The sequence below is a fragment of the Nycticebus coucang genome, chromosome 4 (assembly GCF_027406575.1).
Source record: "Nycticebus coucang isolate mNycCou1 chromosome 4, mNycCou1.pri, whole genome shotgun sequence".
NCBI classification, from domain to species: Eukaryota; Metazoa; Chordata; class Mammalia; order Primates; family Lorisidae; genus Nycticebus; species Nycticebus coucang.
The window spans coordinates 88,751,511-88,770,508 of NC_069783.1; the positions used below are offsets into that span (position 1 = coordinate 88,751,511).

Sequence of the window (18,998 nt, forward strand, 5' to 3'; positions counted from 1 at the left end):
TTGCTATCTGGGGAAAACTGGCATCCTATGACTCTCTGGTCCTCACCTTAAAGAAAAAAACTGAAAGTAAATCCCTGAGAAGGTAAAAAGAGGTGCCTTGTGGTAAAGGAATATTTTAAAGGGACTGCTCTTTTGGGGGTTGGGGGAGATGGAGTCCCACTCGGTTGCCCAAGTGCCCAGCTGGGACTGCTTTTATAAGTAGTCAGTTCATTAGTAAATATTTTCATGTTTTGACAGTCTTTACTTCCATGTAAAACCTCTTAACTGTGAAAACTCAGGTGAAAAATCTTTGGGTAAAGGATCACTTACGGGTTGGGTGCAGTAGCTCACATCAGTAGTTCTAGCAGTTTGGGAGGCCTAAGTGCGATCACTTCAGGCCAGACGTTTAAGACTATTCTGAGCAATATAGAGAGACCCTGTCTCTACAGAATAAAAGAAAAAAACAAACAAAACTGGGTGTGGTGGTGTGTCCCTGTAGTCCCAGCTACTTGGTAGGCTGAGGCGGGAGGATTGATTGAGTCCTGGAGTTTGAGGCTACAGTGACCTATGATCATACCACTGCACTGTAGCCTGAGCAAGAGAACAAAAGAGCTCTAAAAAAGGACCACTTACATACAATTTATAAGGAGAGTTTCTCTATTACTTTTATGTTTTCTTCTTTTTTTATCCAGCTTCAGATACACAGGAGATCTCTATTTTAAAGTAATGCCTTTCATGTTGCTGTTCATTTGAAGATATTACTCTAGCTTCTGACCTCTTTCAGTTTGTAGGCAATAGCATGTTGCAGAGCTCATGCTGGTGCACCTGTTTGTTACCCCCCCATCCATCTTTTTGTGAGCAGGTATCATCTCCAGGCTCTCCGGCACCTCTATGTGCTAGCTGCAGAACCAAGGCTTCTAGTGCCTGTGGATGTGGACACAAACACGCCCTGTTATGCTCTCTTGGAAGTTACTTACAAGGTAACCCTTTCTCCCTGTAATTTATTGGTAATTTTATTACCTACTCGTCCATTTTTACACATCATAATATTTCAAGTATTATCCAATAAAAAGTGACAGTAATAAGTTGAACTCTCATAAAAATCAAAGTTTACAAAGTTCTTGTACATCCTGCTAGACTATTCATAAACAGTTGTATTCTATAGATGCAGTTTCTTTAGGGATTATCAGCTGCTCTTTTGTCATTTACAGCTTGTAGTTTGAAAATGTCTCTAAGTTCACATGGCTGATAGTAGTGTTTTAGAACGTTTCTTAGATCTGTTAGCTAAGTACTTTAAAACCCCACATTGTATATTTGATGAGAAGACTTTCATTTAGATGCACAAATACATAGGGTGCCAAAAATATGTACACGCTTTAAGAAAGGAAAAACTGTATTCAATTTGTAATACTCAGATCATTGACTTCTGTAATTACAAGAGGTGCTCAATGTGACATATATTCATCTTTTGTTATTGGTATATATTAAGATAATTTTAATACAGGTTTTTTTGTTTTGTTTTGTTTTGTTTTTGAGACAGAGTCTCACTTTGTTGCCCTCGGTAGAATGCTGTGGCGTCGTAGCTCACAGCAACCTCAAACTCTTGAGCTCAAGAGAGTCTCTTGCCTCAGCCTCCCAAGTAGCTGGGACTACAAGCAACTGCCACAAAGCCCAGCTATTTTTAGAGATGAGGTATTTGCACTGCCTCAGGGTGGTCTTGAACCTGTGAGCTCAGGCAGTCCACCTGCCTTGGCCTCCCAGAGTGCTAGGATTATAGCCATCAGCCACTGCAACTAGCTAGTTTTTTCTTTTTTTAGAATGTGTATACCTGGGCTTGGTGCCAGTAGCTCAGTGAGTTGGGTGCCAGCCATGTACACTGAGGGTGGCGGGTTTGAGCTTGGCCCGGGCCTGCTAAAGAACAATGACAACTGTAACCAAAAAGTAGCCAGGCCTTATTGTGGCAGGCGGAGGCTGAGGCAAGAGAATCACTTAAGCCCAAGTGTTTGAGGTTGCTGTGAGCTGTGATGCTATGGCACTCTACTGAGTGAGAGTGAGACTCTGTCTCAAAAAAAAAAAAAAAAAAATGTGTATACATGTTTTACTGGCATCTTCTGTGGATTAGAATCCATATATCCTTTCTTAATTTAGCAGCTTACTAAATACCTACTGTCTATCAAACTGGGCTATAAAAACAAAATGACATTGTCACTTTCCTTAATGAACTTACGTCCATTTGTCCAATAAGAAAAGAGTGTGATAATCAAAGGTATGTGTGATGCCGAGGGAGCAGAGGAGATGTGCCCTTGCTGAGCTCTGGGGACAGGGGAGCCTGTCACAGTGGGCAGTGTTTGGGCTGAGATTGCCAGCTAAGTGGGGTTCATTCCCAGTAGAGAAGACAGTAGGGAAAGAACGCAAGAACCATCAGAAGTGCAATCCTTCAGGAGTGCTGGCTTATGTGTAGGGCAGGTATGAAGTGCCACGAAGTGATATGTGTTCTGTAAAGGAACTTAGACTTGTGTCGCTTGAGATCTGAGTACCAGAGAACATTTTATGTCATTTGATAATCTCTATGGAAACTGCAGGGAAAAGGGAGAAATTGAATGGAGGTTTTTTATAGTTTCTGCTGACTGCCTAGTGAACTGTGGCTCTGCTTTTACATTTGTAAAGGGCACTCAGTGGTATGAACAGACCAAAGAAGAATTGATGGCTCCTACCCTTCTCCCAGAACTCCACCTTTTAAAGCAGGTAAGTTGGGCGTGACTTAAGGAGATCTCTCCATGGGATAAATTTAGACGGAGCGTAGCATTAAAAATAGCTAAATAAAAGATAGCTAAAAAAAAGCTTGTTTTGTGAAACAAGCAAGCAGCAGCAGGAAGACTAGTCATGAAGAAAGGAGGTGTCTTGTCTCAGAGCTCTTCATCAATAGACGCCTCAGAACATGGTTTGCATACATTTTTTTTGTCTGGAAACCGAGCTCTTTAATCACACAGTGTGGTGTCTCTTTCCAGCTCAGTTATTCTTTCCTTTGGGAAGCATGGGTTTCAGCTTGTCAAACTAGCACTTTCTTCCGCTTTGTGTTGACTGTATTTACATTTGTCTTGCCAGGTTAAAGTTAAAGGTCCAAGATACTGGGAACTGCTCATCGATTTAAGCAAGGGAACACAACACTTGAAGTAAGTATATTGAATTTCTCATATTTACTTTTTAGGAAGTGAGTAGAAGCCTTGTGAAGGTATAGATTATAGATTATTATCTAGAATGTGATTTGTTAACCCTTTGATCCCATCCAAGACACTATTTAGAGTATGTATTAAATAATTTATATCTTTGAAAACAGAGTTTGTATTAGAAAATGAAAGTTTTAATTTAGAAATCAAACCCTAACTATTTATATTAATTCATTGAGAAACTTGAACTGGTTTAACCTAGGGCAGTGTTGGAATTGTCTCTCGATATAATAATAATAGTATCTAGTTTTAAGATAATAAGGCTAACGTATATGTTCTCAAAAGGAACTTCATTATAACAGTCAGTGTTTGTCAGACCACATCTTCTATTACATCTGTTTAGGATTCTCTTGTTATAATATTCTCATAAATTAGGCTGGGCATGGTGGCTCACACCTCTAATCCTAGCAGTCTGGGAAGCTGAGGCAGGTGGGTTGCCTAAGCTCAGGAGTTCGAGACCAGCCTGAGTAAAAATGCGACCCCATCTCTACCAAAAATAATAATAATAATGATAGAAAAATTAGCCAGGCATGATGGCACACTATAGTCCCAGCTACTTCAGAGGCTGAGGCAAGAGGATTGCTTGAGCTCAAGAGTTTGAGGTTGCTGTGAGCTATGATGCCATGGCACTCTACCCAGGGCAACAGAGTGAGACTCTGTCTCAAAAAAAAAAAAAGAGAGAGAGAATGTTCTCATAAATTCAAGATTATAGTAGATTGCCTTTGGGTGGAAATAGTCACATGCAAGTAATTATTTTAGAATATTAACAAGCATGTAAAAGCTTTTATAGTTTGGTTGCAATTTATATTTTCACAGATTATCTATATATTTGCTGTTTTCTGTATTCTGTCTTTAGATTTGCAGCATTATTCTCTTTCTGCTGCAAACCAGTTAATAGGTATTTAGTGCCTTCATTGTTTCATGGATAATGCTAAGGGGATACAGGGAATACAAAGAGGTGTTAGATAGAATACTACCTCTGAAAACTCATACTTGAGGAAATAGTCAGAAATGTCTTTTCATTTAACAAGCTCCATCAATCTAGATACCAAAGAAAGGTAGGAGTTTATTTTAGTCTTTCTCATAGGGACTGACTTAATTTTAGACATAGTAAGTAATCATATATCTTGGAGAAAATTATAAAAGCTTCATTTCTTGCGAACATAGTATTGGAAAACACAGTTTTCAGTTAAGCACTGCCAGTAATACCTCATATTAAATTCATTCTTTCTTGTTTCAGGTCCATCCTCTCCAAGGATGGAGTTTTATATGTTAAACTCAGAGCAGGTCAGCTCTCTTACAAAGAAGATCCAATGGGGTGGCAAAGTTTGTTGGCACAGACTGTTACTAATAGAAACTCTGAAGCCCGGGCTTTCAAGGTAGTGTTGATTGTTGATTGTTGAAAAAGCAAAGGAAATAGTTCTAAGGTCCACCAGCTGGATTGTAAAGGTGGATCTGCCTCCTCTTTTATCACTGCAAGATGTAAAGACTGACTTTGAGTTCATTTGCGGTTTTATTTGATAGCCATAATAAAATAGGGACAGTCTGCCATGAAGTAAGATTTATATTGAGTGGTAAGGACAGTAACAATATATTTTGACATGAAAAATAATTTAGTTTAATGGTTTTACTTATTAATTTTCAAATTAGCCAAGATTTCCTTAATTTATACTAAAAATAGAAAAATAGTTTTGCAGTTAGCACTTACTAATTCCATTTTTAAACTACCATTTGTTTTTAATTCTTGGTGAAACAAAGTGATGACAGATTCAGCCACCTTTTATTAGTTTGCTATTTGCATAGTACTTGACTGCCAGTACAACAGTATTTGAAATGAAGATATAATTAAAATAAAAGACTGTATGAAATGATCTCATTCCCTTGGGGGGTATGTCAGTATATATTTTTTTCTACATTCTAGAACTTAAGTTTCCTACACTAGAGATACGTTCCATTATCTAGCATTAAAATTTCTGAATTTATCCCCATTTTTTAGGAATTTCATGAGCAGATGTGTTCCTGCTGACCCTATATGTGGAGCAGTCTAAAGGATAGTTACAGATAATAAAAGTGTAGCAGGTGAACTAGCTGAGTGGCAGCCAGAGGACTGGGTTAGGATTCAGTGTTCCTCTAAGGAGACATCGTTCATTTTAATTCAACTCACATTTCATTTTGGGTCATTTACTTTTGACTGAGCCTTTATAATTGTTCCCAGGGTTTAAATATATAAACAGTTGCTAGGGTTGACATTTGTGAATTTTATTTGGCAATGTTTAATAGGTTGTCCATGAAATACTTCTGAAAGATTTTTAAACTAAGTTTAACTTAAATTAGCACTATTCTAAAAATGAGAGCCTTTTTCAAGTATTGAATCCAATTTGTAAAGAAAATGAAGTTTAGACTTGAGTTTGAATGAGGGAAGTATATAAATATTAAAAGACATTCTGGACATTCATAAAGAAAATATAAACCCTTCAGTCTTGAACCTTGAGTGATATTCTGTCTTATTTCCCCAATTTTTTTTTTTTTTTTTTTTTTTTTTTTTTTTGTGAGACAGAGTCTCAAGCTGTCATGCTTGGTAGAGTGCTGTGACATCACAGCTCACAGCAACCTCCAACTCTTGGGCTTAAGCGATCCTCTCGCCTTAAACCTCCCAAGTAGCTGGGGCTATAGGCAACTGCCACAACACCCAGCTATTTGTTGTTGTTGTTACTGCAGTTGCCATTGTTTTTTTAGCCAGCCCTAGCTGGGTTCGAACCTGATAGCCTCCGTGTATGTGGCTGGCGCCCTACCCACTGATCTATAGGCGCCACCCCCAAGTTTTTTAATTGTGGTGAAATGCACATAACAAAATGTATTGTCTTAACTATTTTGAAATGCACAGTTCAGTGACATTAATGTATTCACACTGTTGTGCAATTATTACTACCATTCATCTTCAGAACAGTTTCATCTTGCAGATCTGAAATTCTGTACCCAATAACCAGTAACTATTCACTCTCCTCTCATTCCCTAGCCCCTAGCAACCACTTTGTTTTCTGTCTCTACCACTTTGATAATAGTACGTACCTCATATATGTAGATTCATGTCTTTTTGTGACTGAATTGTTGAGTAGTATTCCCTTCTCTTTTTTAGTAACAGTTCTAGTTCATAGTAGGCTTTTTAGTGAAGGAGAGGGAAAGCCTTTTTTGGGTGATCTGTGTAAAAAGAAGTCCTGTTTATTATTGACATTGTGTTAAACTTGTGCAAAAAGCTTCTCAGCAAAACAGATGGGTGAATCTCAAGTGAGTTTGTACTATTTGAGGTTTTGTGGAATGTTGTGTGACAAAGGGGCAGTGGAGTTCTTGGGACTGCATGCATTACAATTTGAGCTGTGACAAAAATGGCCTTTTATTATTTTACTTATATTATTGTTGTTTATTTTTTTAGCCAGAAACAATTTCAGCATTCACTTCTGAGCCGGCACTTGTGTCATTTGCTGAATATTTCTGCAAGCCAACTGTGAACATGGGTCAGGTATCTATTATATGGTTGAATGAGCTCCTGGACTAGAGCTTGTTATAACTTCTGTAGGCCACCAAAAACATCTGTAATATCCATATCTATTTTATCAAAGATGACATACATCAGTCACATCGGATGATTTTTGCTTAACTGTAGATTTTTCATAGTCTGACTATTACATTCAGTAACTTTCCTACCTTGATAGAAAAAACAACTCAAAATTTCAAAGACATGAGTTTTGATAGATGATAATTTCTATTATCTACAAGAATGATGCCCATTCTTGTACTGATTTAAGTTTTGTTTACCGCCTTTCTTTTCTTTATGTAATTTCATTAATTTTATTTACTCTGTATATTACAACCCTTCTGTTATAATTGTTGTTATATAACAACCCTTATATTTGTTGTTCATGTAACTATTCAATACTCTAAGGGTGCCTAGCAGATCTTTGATTTAGTGCCCCATGAAGATAAGGAAATATTGGATGTAGGAATTTCATGATCTGGGATTGATAGCCTATTGTCTACTAGTGTGTGTGGCCTTGGCAAAATTTCTAAACCTCTCCAAGATAAAGTTTCCTCATTTCTAAAAGTGGGATTATAATAGACCCTTCCTTACAGTGTCATTTTGAGGGTTAAGTGGTATAACCTTCTCTTCACTCACTTGTTGAATCTCTATATGGTATGCACTGCTAAATATTTAATGTTTTATGTAATTTTCTCATTTAATTCTCACCCGAGGGTAGGTGCTTTATTTATTCCTGGTTTACAGATGAGAATTATACTGAGACATCACACAGCTAATAAGGGCTGGGATGTGCACTCAGGGCTACCCGTCTCTGATAAAGCCCATTCCTGCCCTTAACCCCAGCTGGACTTGAATTTTCTGCCTTCCCCAGACTTGTCTGGTCAGTGTTTTTTCCTGCATTTTGTTGATACTGTTTCCTTTCTGGATTCTACTGTTCCCAGAGCAATCCAAGGCCACAACTCGTGATGTCCTACATGTATCTGCTCATTTTACCCTGGTTTGATCCATTCCTCTCCTTCCACAGCACATACTATTTTAACTGTCTGATGGGATTTAATTTTGATTGTTTTTTATTGATGTTTACTGTTACATGCACTATGAATGGGCCATAATAGTGCTATGCAATTGTTTCTTAAATTGATTGTAGAATATACTTTGATGGGCTACAAAAAGCTTCTGATTTTTTACAGAAACAGGAAATTCTGGATCTGTTTTCTTCAGTACTCTATGAATGCGTTACTCAGGAGACCCCAGAGATGTTGCCTGCATATATAGCAATGGATCAGGTATGGTACCAAAAACCTATTCCAGTGCTGACGAGAGTTATCCTGTATTTGAAGTAACCTCCTGACAAGTGTGCTAAGGTTCCCTAGGGGCTTTCCTTTTTAGTTTCTCATTTGCTTATAGAAATTTCCAAAAGGAGGGCGGCGCCTGTGGCTCAGTGAGTAGGGCACCGGCCCCATATGCCGAGGGTGGCGGGTTCAAACCCAGCCCTGGCCAAACTGCAACAACAACAACAAAAAAATAGCCGGGCGTTGTGGCGGGCGCCTGTAGTCCCAGCTCCTCGGGAGGCTGAGGCAGGAGAATCGCCTAAGCCCAGGAGTTGGAGGTTGCTGTGAGCTGTGTGACGCCACGGCACTCTACCCGAGGGCGGTACAGTGAGACTCTGTCTCTATAAAAAAAAGAAATTTCCAAAAGGAAACCTTGTCCAAGTTGAAAGCTGTCTATATATCCAAGAAGCTTGGACTTTATGATGACAGGAGTGTTCCTTGGGGGCCTGTCTTCCTCCATGAGTTCCTGTTCTCCCCTTCTGTCCTCTTCCCCTGACTAGGAGAGGAAGAGCATTCTCTCACTCTCTTGTATCCTTGTGTGGTCTCTTGCCTCCCTCCTGTGGAAAAGATTTCAAATAAGCAGTTAATGAACACATAATGCCCTTATGATGGCAGAGCTGTAAAATCATACCTATGTGATTAAGTGTACCTTAGGTTACAGGATTAGTATTTGGTGATTCAGGGAGTTGGAGTTTATTTTAAAATTTCTCTTGTTAATGCTCTTTTGAAAGAGCCGAAAAAGAGTAAGGCAGAAATAAATGCTTAACAGCTTTCCTAAAGGATGGATCAGTTTATTTACTTTTTAATAGTATCGTATCTTTCAGATCCCAAATTACAGTTAAACTAGGTTAGTAGTTTTCTAACCTGCCTAAAATTTAGGAAATTATAAAAATAACAAATCCACAAATCCCATTTCACATCTACTGAATCAGGATTTCTGGAATGGTATCCATAGTGTAAAGTTTTAAACAGTTGTTTGAGTGCATATGGTATAATAAATTGACAGATTGGCTTTTGTGACTCAGTGACTGAAACCAAAGAAATAATCTTCTATGAGTAAAACAGTCTACTGGGAAGTTAAGCGGGGATATACATTAAGTCAGGGGATAATTCCCCCATACCTAAAAACCGCACTGTGTTAAGTAACATTCTTAATTAAAAGCCAAGTTGCAATATAACCAAGTAGGTACACAATGCTGTTATTGTCTGGAATTCATTCTTTTTTGATTTCAAAGTAGGAATTTATGGTATCCATACCAATATTGCATCTCATCCTGACTCTGTGCAGCAGCTAAGTAATGATTTATGTTCTTAAATGGCTGACTGAGACATGTTTTCTCTTCTACTCTCCAAACCCTCACCTTTTCACAGTCATGGGCAGGTCTCTGTGGATGAACATATCCTCTGGTTGCAGCTGTGGTGACTTTGCAGATGGGTCTCAAGAGCAGTATTATCAGTGTTACTGTTCTTGCCTTTTGATCATAGGGATCCCTGGCCTGATCCCTGCTATGTCATTGTATTGCATCTGAGTTTCTCACAGGTGACTGGCTGTATACCTTTTAGGTCTTGGGTATTTGGAGCTTTTGAGCCAAGAATGAGCTCATTTCCCTTTGTCACTTTTACCTGCAATCTGCTCACCTGGGTCACATTGAAGAAAGTGAGCTATGTACTACACCCAGTGAAGGGCTCCTCTGTGGAGCAGACTTGCATCAAAACACAAAATGGATTCCCCCACCCCCCACCCCCGGCTGTGTGTTATTTATCTTATGAGCTACATTTAAGAAATACTGTAGTATATAGTTTGGAGGAAGAGACAGAGCACTTCACTCTTAATTAAATGGACTGTTGTTCCTCTTTCCTCTTCAAGGCTATAAGAAGACTTGGAAGAAGAGAAATGTCTGAGACTTCTGAACTTTGGCAGATAAAACTGGTGTTAGAGTTTTTCAGCTCCCGAAGCCATCAGGAGCGGCTGCAGAATCACCCTAAGCGAGGGCTCTTTATGAACTCTGAGTTCCTCCCTGTTGTGAAGTGCACTATTGATAATACCCTGGACCAGTGGCTACAAGGTAATGATAGTACTATGCCCATGTGCTTTTAAGGTACACTGGGCTGAGGCTTTTCTGTTTTAACATTTGTTATTGATAAGGTAAATTTTAGTATACGCCACAATGACTATGATTTAATGTTTCCAGTCAGGTGAATTAGGCTCTGATTATCTACTTCAGCTTGTTTTAAAAATTAACCCTGCTTTATGAACCATGCAGAGAACATATATAGCATTTTTAGTATCATTAGACACTTAGGATCTTGTTTTAATTTCCGTAGTATCTGATCATGTTTCCTTTTCCAGGTCTGTGTCTCAATTCTTGGGACTGAAGCTTGTCACCTGCCTGAGCCAGCAGCCAAAAAAAGAAAAGTTAAGATTTTCTCTTGCGTGTCTCAGTTCCCTTTGTGTTTCTCTCGTAGCTGGGGGCGATGTGTGTGTGCATGCCTACCTCAGTGGGCAGGCCTTTGAGGAGTCTCAGCTGAGCATGCTGGCCTGCTTCCTTGTTTACCACTCTGTGCCCGCTCCACGGCACCTGACGTCTGTACGACTAGAAGGTAATTGCATTATCTCAATCCTTTTTTCAGCACTTCTGCTACTGACCCCGTTACAGTTTTACTTTCTTGGTAGGAAGAGTTTGTAATTAATTACTTTCCCTAGTTTGACTTTCATATCCATTGATATTTTATTGATGTTTTAATGTCATTGTTAAGAACTTACTTTGGAAAAAAAAGAAAACCTGTCAACTTTATATATTAACAAACTTTAATTTATATTCAGAAAAGGATGGATTTTTTCTTCACAGGGTTCCAAATACCAATCTGTACTCATAAACCAAATGTTCATATTATTCTCTATTTTAATTGATTTTTAAATTAAAGTTTTTTTATTTCCTAGGCTTTCAGTTTCTTAAAAAACGGACTAGTCTTAATTCCTAATATTATAAAGCTTTCCAATTAACGTGTACCTAATTTCTAAGTGTTTGAATTTTTTCATAATGGAAAGTTTGAAAGATAATAGTTATTAGCACCTGACTTTATTTTTCAGAACACGGAAACATTACTAAGTTTATCTGATAAGCAGAATAATACAATATAATGAATTTTTTTTTTTTTTTAATAAGAGGAAGGGCTTTATTCACCAGCCAGGAGCTTATGGCATAGAAGAATTCCAAATGGCCGCGCTCCCCCACTGGCTTGGTCTTTCCCTTTTTATCGACAGTCATAAAGTTCCACCCCACAGGTACCCTTCTCATTGGCCAGTTTGAATCAAGCGGGAGATGCTATTCCAGCCCCTACAGAACTATAGGATTTCACAGAACTTGGAAATTTCCAAGGTCAAGGAAGTTAAGTTTACAAATTCCTAAGAGCTGAATCACCATGGAGAGGACCCTGCATGTGTATCCTTGTGGTCTCCTTGGGAAGACCTGTTCTCCTAGACCTCACCCTTCTCGGGTATCCTCTCTCATTCTCCCCTTTTGAGACTCTCAATATCAGCTTGTTTCTCTAGGTGTCGATATTAATTACTTTTTAGCACTGAAGTTTTAGGGACTGTGACTCTTCTTGGGATCTCTATTCAGGCCTAAATATTACCGTGGTCGCGGGCTAATATACATAGGAGTTTTTACTTTTCCCTGTGAATTTCCCCCTCCCTTTTCCTAAAGTTCAATTAAGACAAGTCCCTTGAGGAGTTTCCTCAGGATTCAGCTGTGCGTTGGCCAGCCAGCTCCCAGTATGTGGCTGAAACAGGGCATGTTGACTGTTTTAAAAGTTACCATTACTTCCCAAGGGGCAGTGAAGTCCTACTCAGCCAGCTGTGATGACTCCAGGTGAGGATTTCCTTCCACCTTCACTGCCGTGCGTGTGCTCAGGATAATGGTGTGAAGTCCTTTCTACCTTGGTTTCAGGGGGACCAGTTTCTGATTCTAGACCTAGACTTGGTAATATAAGGAATTCTAAGCACCTTATTTATATTGCTTAAGTTGCTGCCCTTTTATTGAAAGTAAAAAAATATTTTTGAGAAGGATGAAAATTGTTCAATTTAATTATTTAGACTTATGAAGTTTAATGACATTACTAGTTTATGGCTGTTTTGAAACTTTAATAACAGCATACTACCTAGAGCAGTGGTCTCAACCTTTCTAATGCCATGGCCCTTTAATACAGTTTCTGTGGATCGAGACCCACAGGTTGAGAACCGCTGATCTAAAGGATTATAGTTACGGCTGCAATGGAACTGCTTATGTGGGACTGACTCTTCCAGAAAAATAAATACAAAAGCTAGGCAAAATATATGTTTAAAAGAATTGGTAGCATACTGATAGGACTTGATCTAGGGGCAACATTCCCTTAGAGAGGAGAAGTACAGTGGGGAGAACTCCATATTTACCCTGGCTATTCCCCCAAAGGTAGTTGTTTTTCTATCTTCCTGTATGTATTTGTTCTCTGTGCTTGGGTTTACGTGAGGAATATCACTATGGAATATCAAATGGGAAATCAGATTAATTTCTGTTGAGTTTTATTAAGCACATTTCATTCACAGCTGACTGGCAGAGAGCCCAAGGTAAGAAAATACTTAGGAGTAATTGCCCTCTTCATATTCTGTGCAGCAGAATTCATTGTTAAAAAACCACTCACCCATGTCATGAAACTCTCCCTGTCCATTTCTGCAGGCTCCGATGACCCACAAGTGTCTCTTTACTGCTTATGTGCCCACTAGGATGCCTGCTGTGGCCTGGCGAGTCAGAGGGGTTGTATACATGTGTATGTGGGGGCTGGAGGAATGGAGTTATAGGCAGTTGCACATAGCGGGATAGAGGCAAAAGGAAGATGCTGTTTGAAAGAATTTTAGGTAATGCCCTTCCCACTTCCTTTTGTTGCCATTATTCTTGACCTTGGCTGCACATCAGATCACCTAGGCAGTTTTCAAGACTCCAGAGCCCCAGGCTGAACTTCAGATGAGTTACATCATGATCTTTTTCTGGGACCAAGGCTGAGAATTTTTGCTTCTTAGAAGAGGCATTAGATCACCTTCTCTGTTACTTATTTCAGTCTGTATTCCTTTTTAAGATAGAGTATTGGTTCTTGGATTAGGAATTAAAGTACAATTGTGCCTTATATTACATGGGGGTTTGGGGGCTCTGACCCTCTTACGGATGAAAATCTACATATAACTTTTGATTCCCCTAAACTTAACCAGTAATAAGTTGACTCGAAGTCTTACCCATAACAAATAGTTAACACATATTTTGTATATTGTGTGTTTTATTACTGTATTCTTATAAGCCAGAGGAAAAAATGATTAAGAAAATCATAAGAAGCTGGGTGTGGTGGCTTACACCTGTAATACTAGCACTCTTGAGTGGCTAAAGCAGGAGGAGTGCTTGAGCTCAGGGGTTTGAGACCTACCTGAACAAGATTGAGACACACCTTCCTCCTCCCTCACTCCTTCCACCCCATCTCCATGAAATATTTACAAAAAATCATACAGGCATTGTGGAGGGTGTCTGAGGCAGGAGGAGCTTGAACCCAAGGTGCTATGAGCAACTTGGCTGACACCACAGTACTCTAGCCTGGGGTAGCAGAGTGAGACTAGTACATGAAGCCTGTTCTAAATAGATAAAACATGAAATTTCTACACAGGGGTCTTCAGAAGTTGCATTTAAAAATAAAGAAAAATCCATTTTTACCTAAGATTTAGAGAATGTAGGTCTGTGCCAGGCAGGGGTTTCTGGACTTTCTTTCTTTCTGTCTCAAAGAAATAGAGAAAAGAAGAAAAGCATAAGGAAAAGATATTAATTAATCATAAGTGGAAGTGGGTCATCATAAAGGTCTTCATCCTTGTCATCTTCACCTTAAGTAGGTGGAGGAGGAGGAAGAGGGGTTGCACTTGCTGTGTTGGGTGGGAGGGAAGGCAGAAGAGGTAGGTATACTTGGTGTAACTTTTATTTAAAAAAAATCCACATATAAGTGGAGCTGTGACGTTCAAACCTGTGTTGTTCAGGGGTCAACTGTATTAGAACAAGTAAAACATCACTCAAATTATAATTGAAGATAGATGACACATTTACTAATTATATTTAAATAATGTATTTTAGTTAAACAATGTTAGTAGTTTCATAGATAGAGATCACTTTCTAAGAGTAGATTAGTTCTTTGACTATCCCTAATCCAAAAACTCAAAATTTGAAATGTTCCAAAGTCTGAAACTTTTTGAGCAGCAATATGATGCTCAGGGGAAAATGCTCATTGGAGTGTTTCAGATTTCAGATTTTCCAATTAGGGATGCTCAATCAGTAGGTATATTGCAGGTACGTAGTATTCCAAAATCTGAAACCCGAGACACTCCTGGTCCTAAGCATTTCAGATAAGGGATACTTATCCTGTATTAGAATGCCTTAGGGAAATTCATAATGTAAATACTGTCCTTGGATAATTGTTTCAAAGGGAAGAATGCCTGCTTTAAACATGATCGTGTTTCCAAAGCTTCCTTGGAAGAGGATGTATGGCTGAATTTATTTAGAGATATGACCTTTCCCTCATTTCCATTTCTTTAGGGAGCACAAGCTTTGCTGAACTACTCTTCAAATTTAAACAGCTGAAAATGCCAGTGCGAGCTTTGCTGAGATTAGCTCCTTTGCTTCTTGGAAATCCACAGCCAATGGTGATGTGACCATGTCTGGACTTACTGTGAAATGTGACTTCCGCAGAAAAACATGACCAAACATCAAAACTAAAGCAACATTTATAAGTTTTATAACTAGGAGAAAATGAGCTGTATACACCTTAACGTATTTTAAAATCTTTGTGTTTTAAATATTCCAGAAAATCTGTTGCTGTCAACATGAACATTATATGATATATAAAAGTGAGTTAAAATTTGCTTTTGTAAATAAAGCGTTTTGGTTTGTTTTCAGAGCTCTTGATGATTTGCTTTAGTTTTGGACTTTAGAGAATAGAATGCTTGGGGCTGGGATAGATACTGATTTTTAAAATCTGCATGGTGGTACAGATGAAGTGAGTGTGCTCAGAAACAAAGTTTTAAAAGCAACCATGTCACAAACTTTTACTTTGTTGGCAACAAAAGAACTTCTGGCATTTCCTGGGATGTCAGCAGTTGTCCTATCTAAAGTAAGCTTGTTTGTACTCCCTGTGACTGTGCCAGCCATTCTCATGATGTGGTCACCTTAAGAAGAAAATTAGATCCCAGTGAGCAGTTACTCAGCATGAAGTGCTATGGACTCAGTTATGTCCTCCCCAAATTATATGTTGAAGCCCTAAACCCAGGGTGACTGTGCTTGGAGACAAGGCTTTTAGAAGGTAATTTAGGTTAAATAAGGTCAGATGGTGAGGCCTTAATAGAATCGGTGGCCTTAAAAGCAGAAGAAGACAGAAACGTGTTTCTCTCTCTCTTCTCTGTGTGGGAAGGGAAGGTGGCTGTCTGCAAGCCAGGAAGAGAGCTCTCAAGGAGCCAGATTGGCCAGTACTTGGGTCCTTCCAGCCTGCAGACTGAGAAAGAGATTTCTGTTAGTCCACCCAGTCTGTGGTATTTTGTTATGGCAGCCTAAGTACACTAGTCATGAAGCTTGTTCTAAATAGATAAAACATGAAATTTCTATACAGAGGTCTTCAGAAGTTACGTTTAAAGATAATGAAAAAAATCCATTTCAGCCAAGATTTAGAAAATACATGTCTGTGCCAAGGAAGGGTTTCTACACCATGATGAAAGACACTCATGAAGATGCCTCCAGCTTCAAGTTGCCGGTATAGGAGGAGGAATGCTCCTTGCTGTCCAGATTCTGACATGTCTCTGCTTCCTCGAGGCCAGTGGGACCATGAGCTGATAGGAGCTACCAAATTTTCATTTTTATTCATCGATTTTTACATTTCTTCTACATCCTGAACTGTGGTATGTAACTTTAAAAGTCAAGCAAAAGAAATGTTTCCCTTGAGCTTTTCCCAGAACCCCACATGGTATTTGCCTTTGTGGAGGGGACTTGCATGTAGAAGACATGTCCCCAGAGGCAGAGTGGCTCTGTCTAGGCACAATGTTCCATCTGTGTGCCTGCCCAGACTTACCCTTTGCTCCTTCCTGGATGTAAAGCAGAGGCAAGATGTGGCTACCTGGGAGTGTGCATTGTGCTTCCCTTTACGTTTTTCTTCTAATTAAAAATTTAAAATTATTTAAATGGCAGGTTATAAAAAGTCCATTTGAATCAATATTTAAAGAACTCGATATCCAGTTCAAGATACCCAGAACTTGGTATCTTCAGTCTCAATCATTAATGTTTGATTTCTTTTCCCTGAATAGAGAATGACTGGAGAGATTTAGTTATTTGCACACATGTTCTCAGGTGAGGGAGAACAATCTTTAGAGTGTTGTCAACAAAAACATCAGGCTTTGAAAGAGAGGGGCAGAATGAAAGACTGCAGATGGTTTGGAAACAGCACTCAGGGCCTACTGATCAGCTGGCAGGGAGCAATGGGGAAAGTGGGCACTGCCCTGAGCAGGCTTGCTAGGACCATCAGAGAAATCAATTCCAGGTACATCAGGGCTCTCCAAAACCTGAGGGTGTAGCTCTCACCTTCCAGAGCATTCAGCCTCCTCAGAGCCATGGCATGAGAAGAGCTGGGGAAACCTCTAGTTGTCAAGTGTTTAGACCAGAAGTGGGAGACACCACGTCCTGTTCAAGCCCACCAGTCAGAAGTAGTCCCACTGCCCCACCTCAGTGCCCAGGACCGAGAGGAGAGGCAGATGCTGCTGAGGACCAGTAATGTCTGTTAGAGTGAAGTGCCTAACCTAATAATTCCTTCTGTCCACATCTTTCCTTGCACAGAAATATGTATCCTTGTTTTCATAGGCAAATGTAATTAAATAAACTGTACAAGTACATGCACACATATGCTCAGATCGTTATTCTTCCCCTACTGGATGCTGAATCTGTGCTCCTTCCTTGAGTCCTTGAGAGTCTTCTAAAGGGGTGAAGGCAGGCACCAGCTGGCAACTCTGAGCTGTGTGTGTCAGGCCTTAGCAGGGGGAGACGATTGGTTTCAACCCTACAGAACTTCCCCTTCATGCTGCCTGATCTTCCTTTTCTAGAAACCATCTGACTGACTCCACAGTTTCCTGACCTCCCAGAGGAAGCAAGGTTGGGGCCTTTCATCTCTCAGCCTGGTGGTTGTGTGTAAACCTACCTGTTGGGAGGCCAGTAACTGCTGGGCAGACTGGGGCCAGAGTGGGAGCCAGGATTCAGTGTATGTAAAAGTCTAGATCAACAAGATTTTGCTCACTCCCCCATACAGTGTTGAGGGCCTTTCTTCTGGGTTTCCCTGTTCTCATACTGACCAAACTTTGTGGGAAATGTCTCGCCGTGTTAGGATCTCCCCAGTTAAACTGTGGGGGATGAAACAGGATCTGATCACCTCTGGCTGGAATAACAGACCCAGATAAAGCCAGCTGCCAAGTTAATAGCAAAACAATAATTCTCCCAAGGACGCATCACAGTTGCAAAGACTCAAAACTGCTGTCTCTTTGAGTGACTGGCTTGCTTACTAACAAAGCTTGTTCTCTAAAATCATAGACTGTTAGAAACTTTACTGTTTGAAACCGTATCAGTAAAAATGAAATTTTTTCCATGCTTGTCTGGAGAATCCAAGTCACTTCAATGCAGAGGAACAGTCTGAATATCCAGCCTGATTTTAGCATTTTAGTTAAGGGAATTCTAGGCAGGACATTCTACAACTACTTTAACTTCTCTGTTTCCAGCTCCCTAAGCAGGTCACATATGTCCTGAAAGGGCTTTCACTTCCATGGGTGTGGTGATAGGGCTGGGAGACATCTTGCTGATTCAGCTTTCCAACAGCAGAACGGATTCACTGACATCTGGAAGATTCCAGTTTGGAGCCTAAAACGAGGAAGAGAGGGAGGACACTGCCAGGCCTCTAGGTGCCCTCCAAGTGAAGCTGTGCTGCCTTGCTCTGTGGTTGGTGGGGAGTCTTTCCAGGTTCTATTTAGGGTCAGGAGTGACATGAGCAGAGCTAGTTTCGGGAGAGGATACCTCGAGACTAAGGGGTCCCACTCAGAGCAGGGAACAGCAAGATGGGGGGACCCTGGAGGGCAGCAGTAAGATGGGCAAGGGGAGGCAGGAGAAACCTTTCAATTTGGTGGAGTCACAAGTTTCCTAACCTGTTAATTTGGTCCATTTTCAGTGTTTGTGAGATCAAGGAAACAGTACATCTAGAAAGATTTTCTAAAAGTCCTAACAGTATGTCAAGGAAGGCAGGTGCTAGACATGGATGCCAAGCCTTACCCTACAGGGGTGATTCTCTCTGAACCAAGACTGAGTGCAGTCTTAACATCATAAAATCCTGGAATTTTAAGGGATTTTATAGACATTTGTTCAATCTCTACCAGGGATCTTTGAAGATAAGTGGCAGAAACACAAGTCTAGAGACCTAAGTAGAAAAAGGGCATTATATTTGCATGGGTAACTGAAAAGGGCCAGGGATGGGGGCTTCAGGCTCAGCTGGATCCTGGAGATCAAATACTGTTGCTAGACTGGACTCAGTGCTGGTTTCCTGTGGGCTGGCTTTATTATCGAATATGTTCTCCCAAGTAGTGGCTTTTGGCAACTCAAGCTCATACTTCACCACCATGACAAACCCAGGGAGGTGAGGCAGGTGGAGCACAGTCCAAGAACAGACCCGTAAGGCCCATGTCATGTGATGGGCCCATCCTCAGACCAGTTCTAAGAAGTGCAACAGCCACATTGACTCCTTATATTCTTCTCCACTGCACTTATGGAGTATGTCTGTATTATGGTATGTTTGTATTATCTTTGCTACTAAAGTGTCAGCTGCACAAGAACAGGAAATTGGCTTGCC

General features: G+C 40.0%; 1 protein-coding gene across 2 annotated transcripts in view; it reads left to right on the forward strand.

Moving 5' to 3' along the window:
• ANAPC1 (anaphase promoting complex subunit 1) overlaps positions 1-14,997 on the forward strand; it is a 104,845-nt gene extending 89,848 nt beyond the window's left edge. For both annotated transcript variants that reach the window (XM_053587093.1, XM_053587094.1), the window contains exons 40-48: positions 842-959; positions 2,647-2,724; positions 3,085-3,152; positions 4,447-4,585; positions 6,637-6,723; positions 7,932-8,027; positions 9,940-10,138; positions 10,539-10,673; positions 14,672-14,997. In XM_053587093.1, coding sequence (XP_053443068.1) covers positions 842-959; positions 2,647-2,724; positions 3,085-3,152; positions 4,447-4,585; positions 6,637-6,723; positions 7,932-8,027; positions 9,940-10,138; positions 10,539-10,673; positions 14,672-14,787 — 1,036 coding nt within the window. In that variant the 3' untranslated portion in view covers positions 14,788-14,997. The remainder of the gene's footprint in view (positions 1-841; positions 960-2,646; positions 2,725-3,084; positions 3,153-4,446; positions 4,586-6,636; positions 6,724-7,931; positions 8,028-9,939; positions 10,139-10,538; positions 10,674-14,671) is intronic.
• Positions 14,998-18,998: the final 4,001 nt, after the last annotated feature.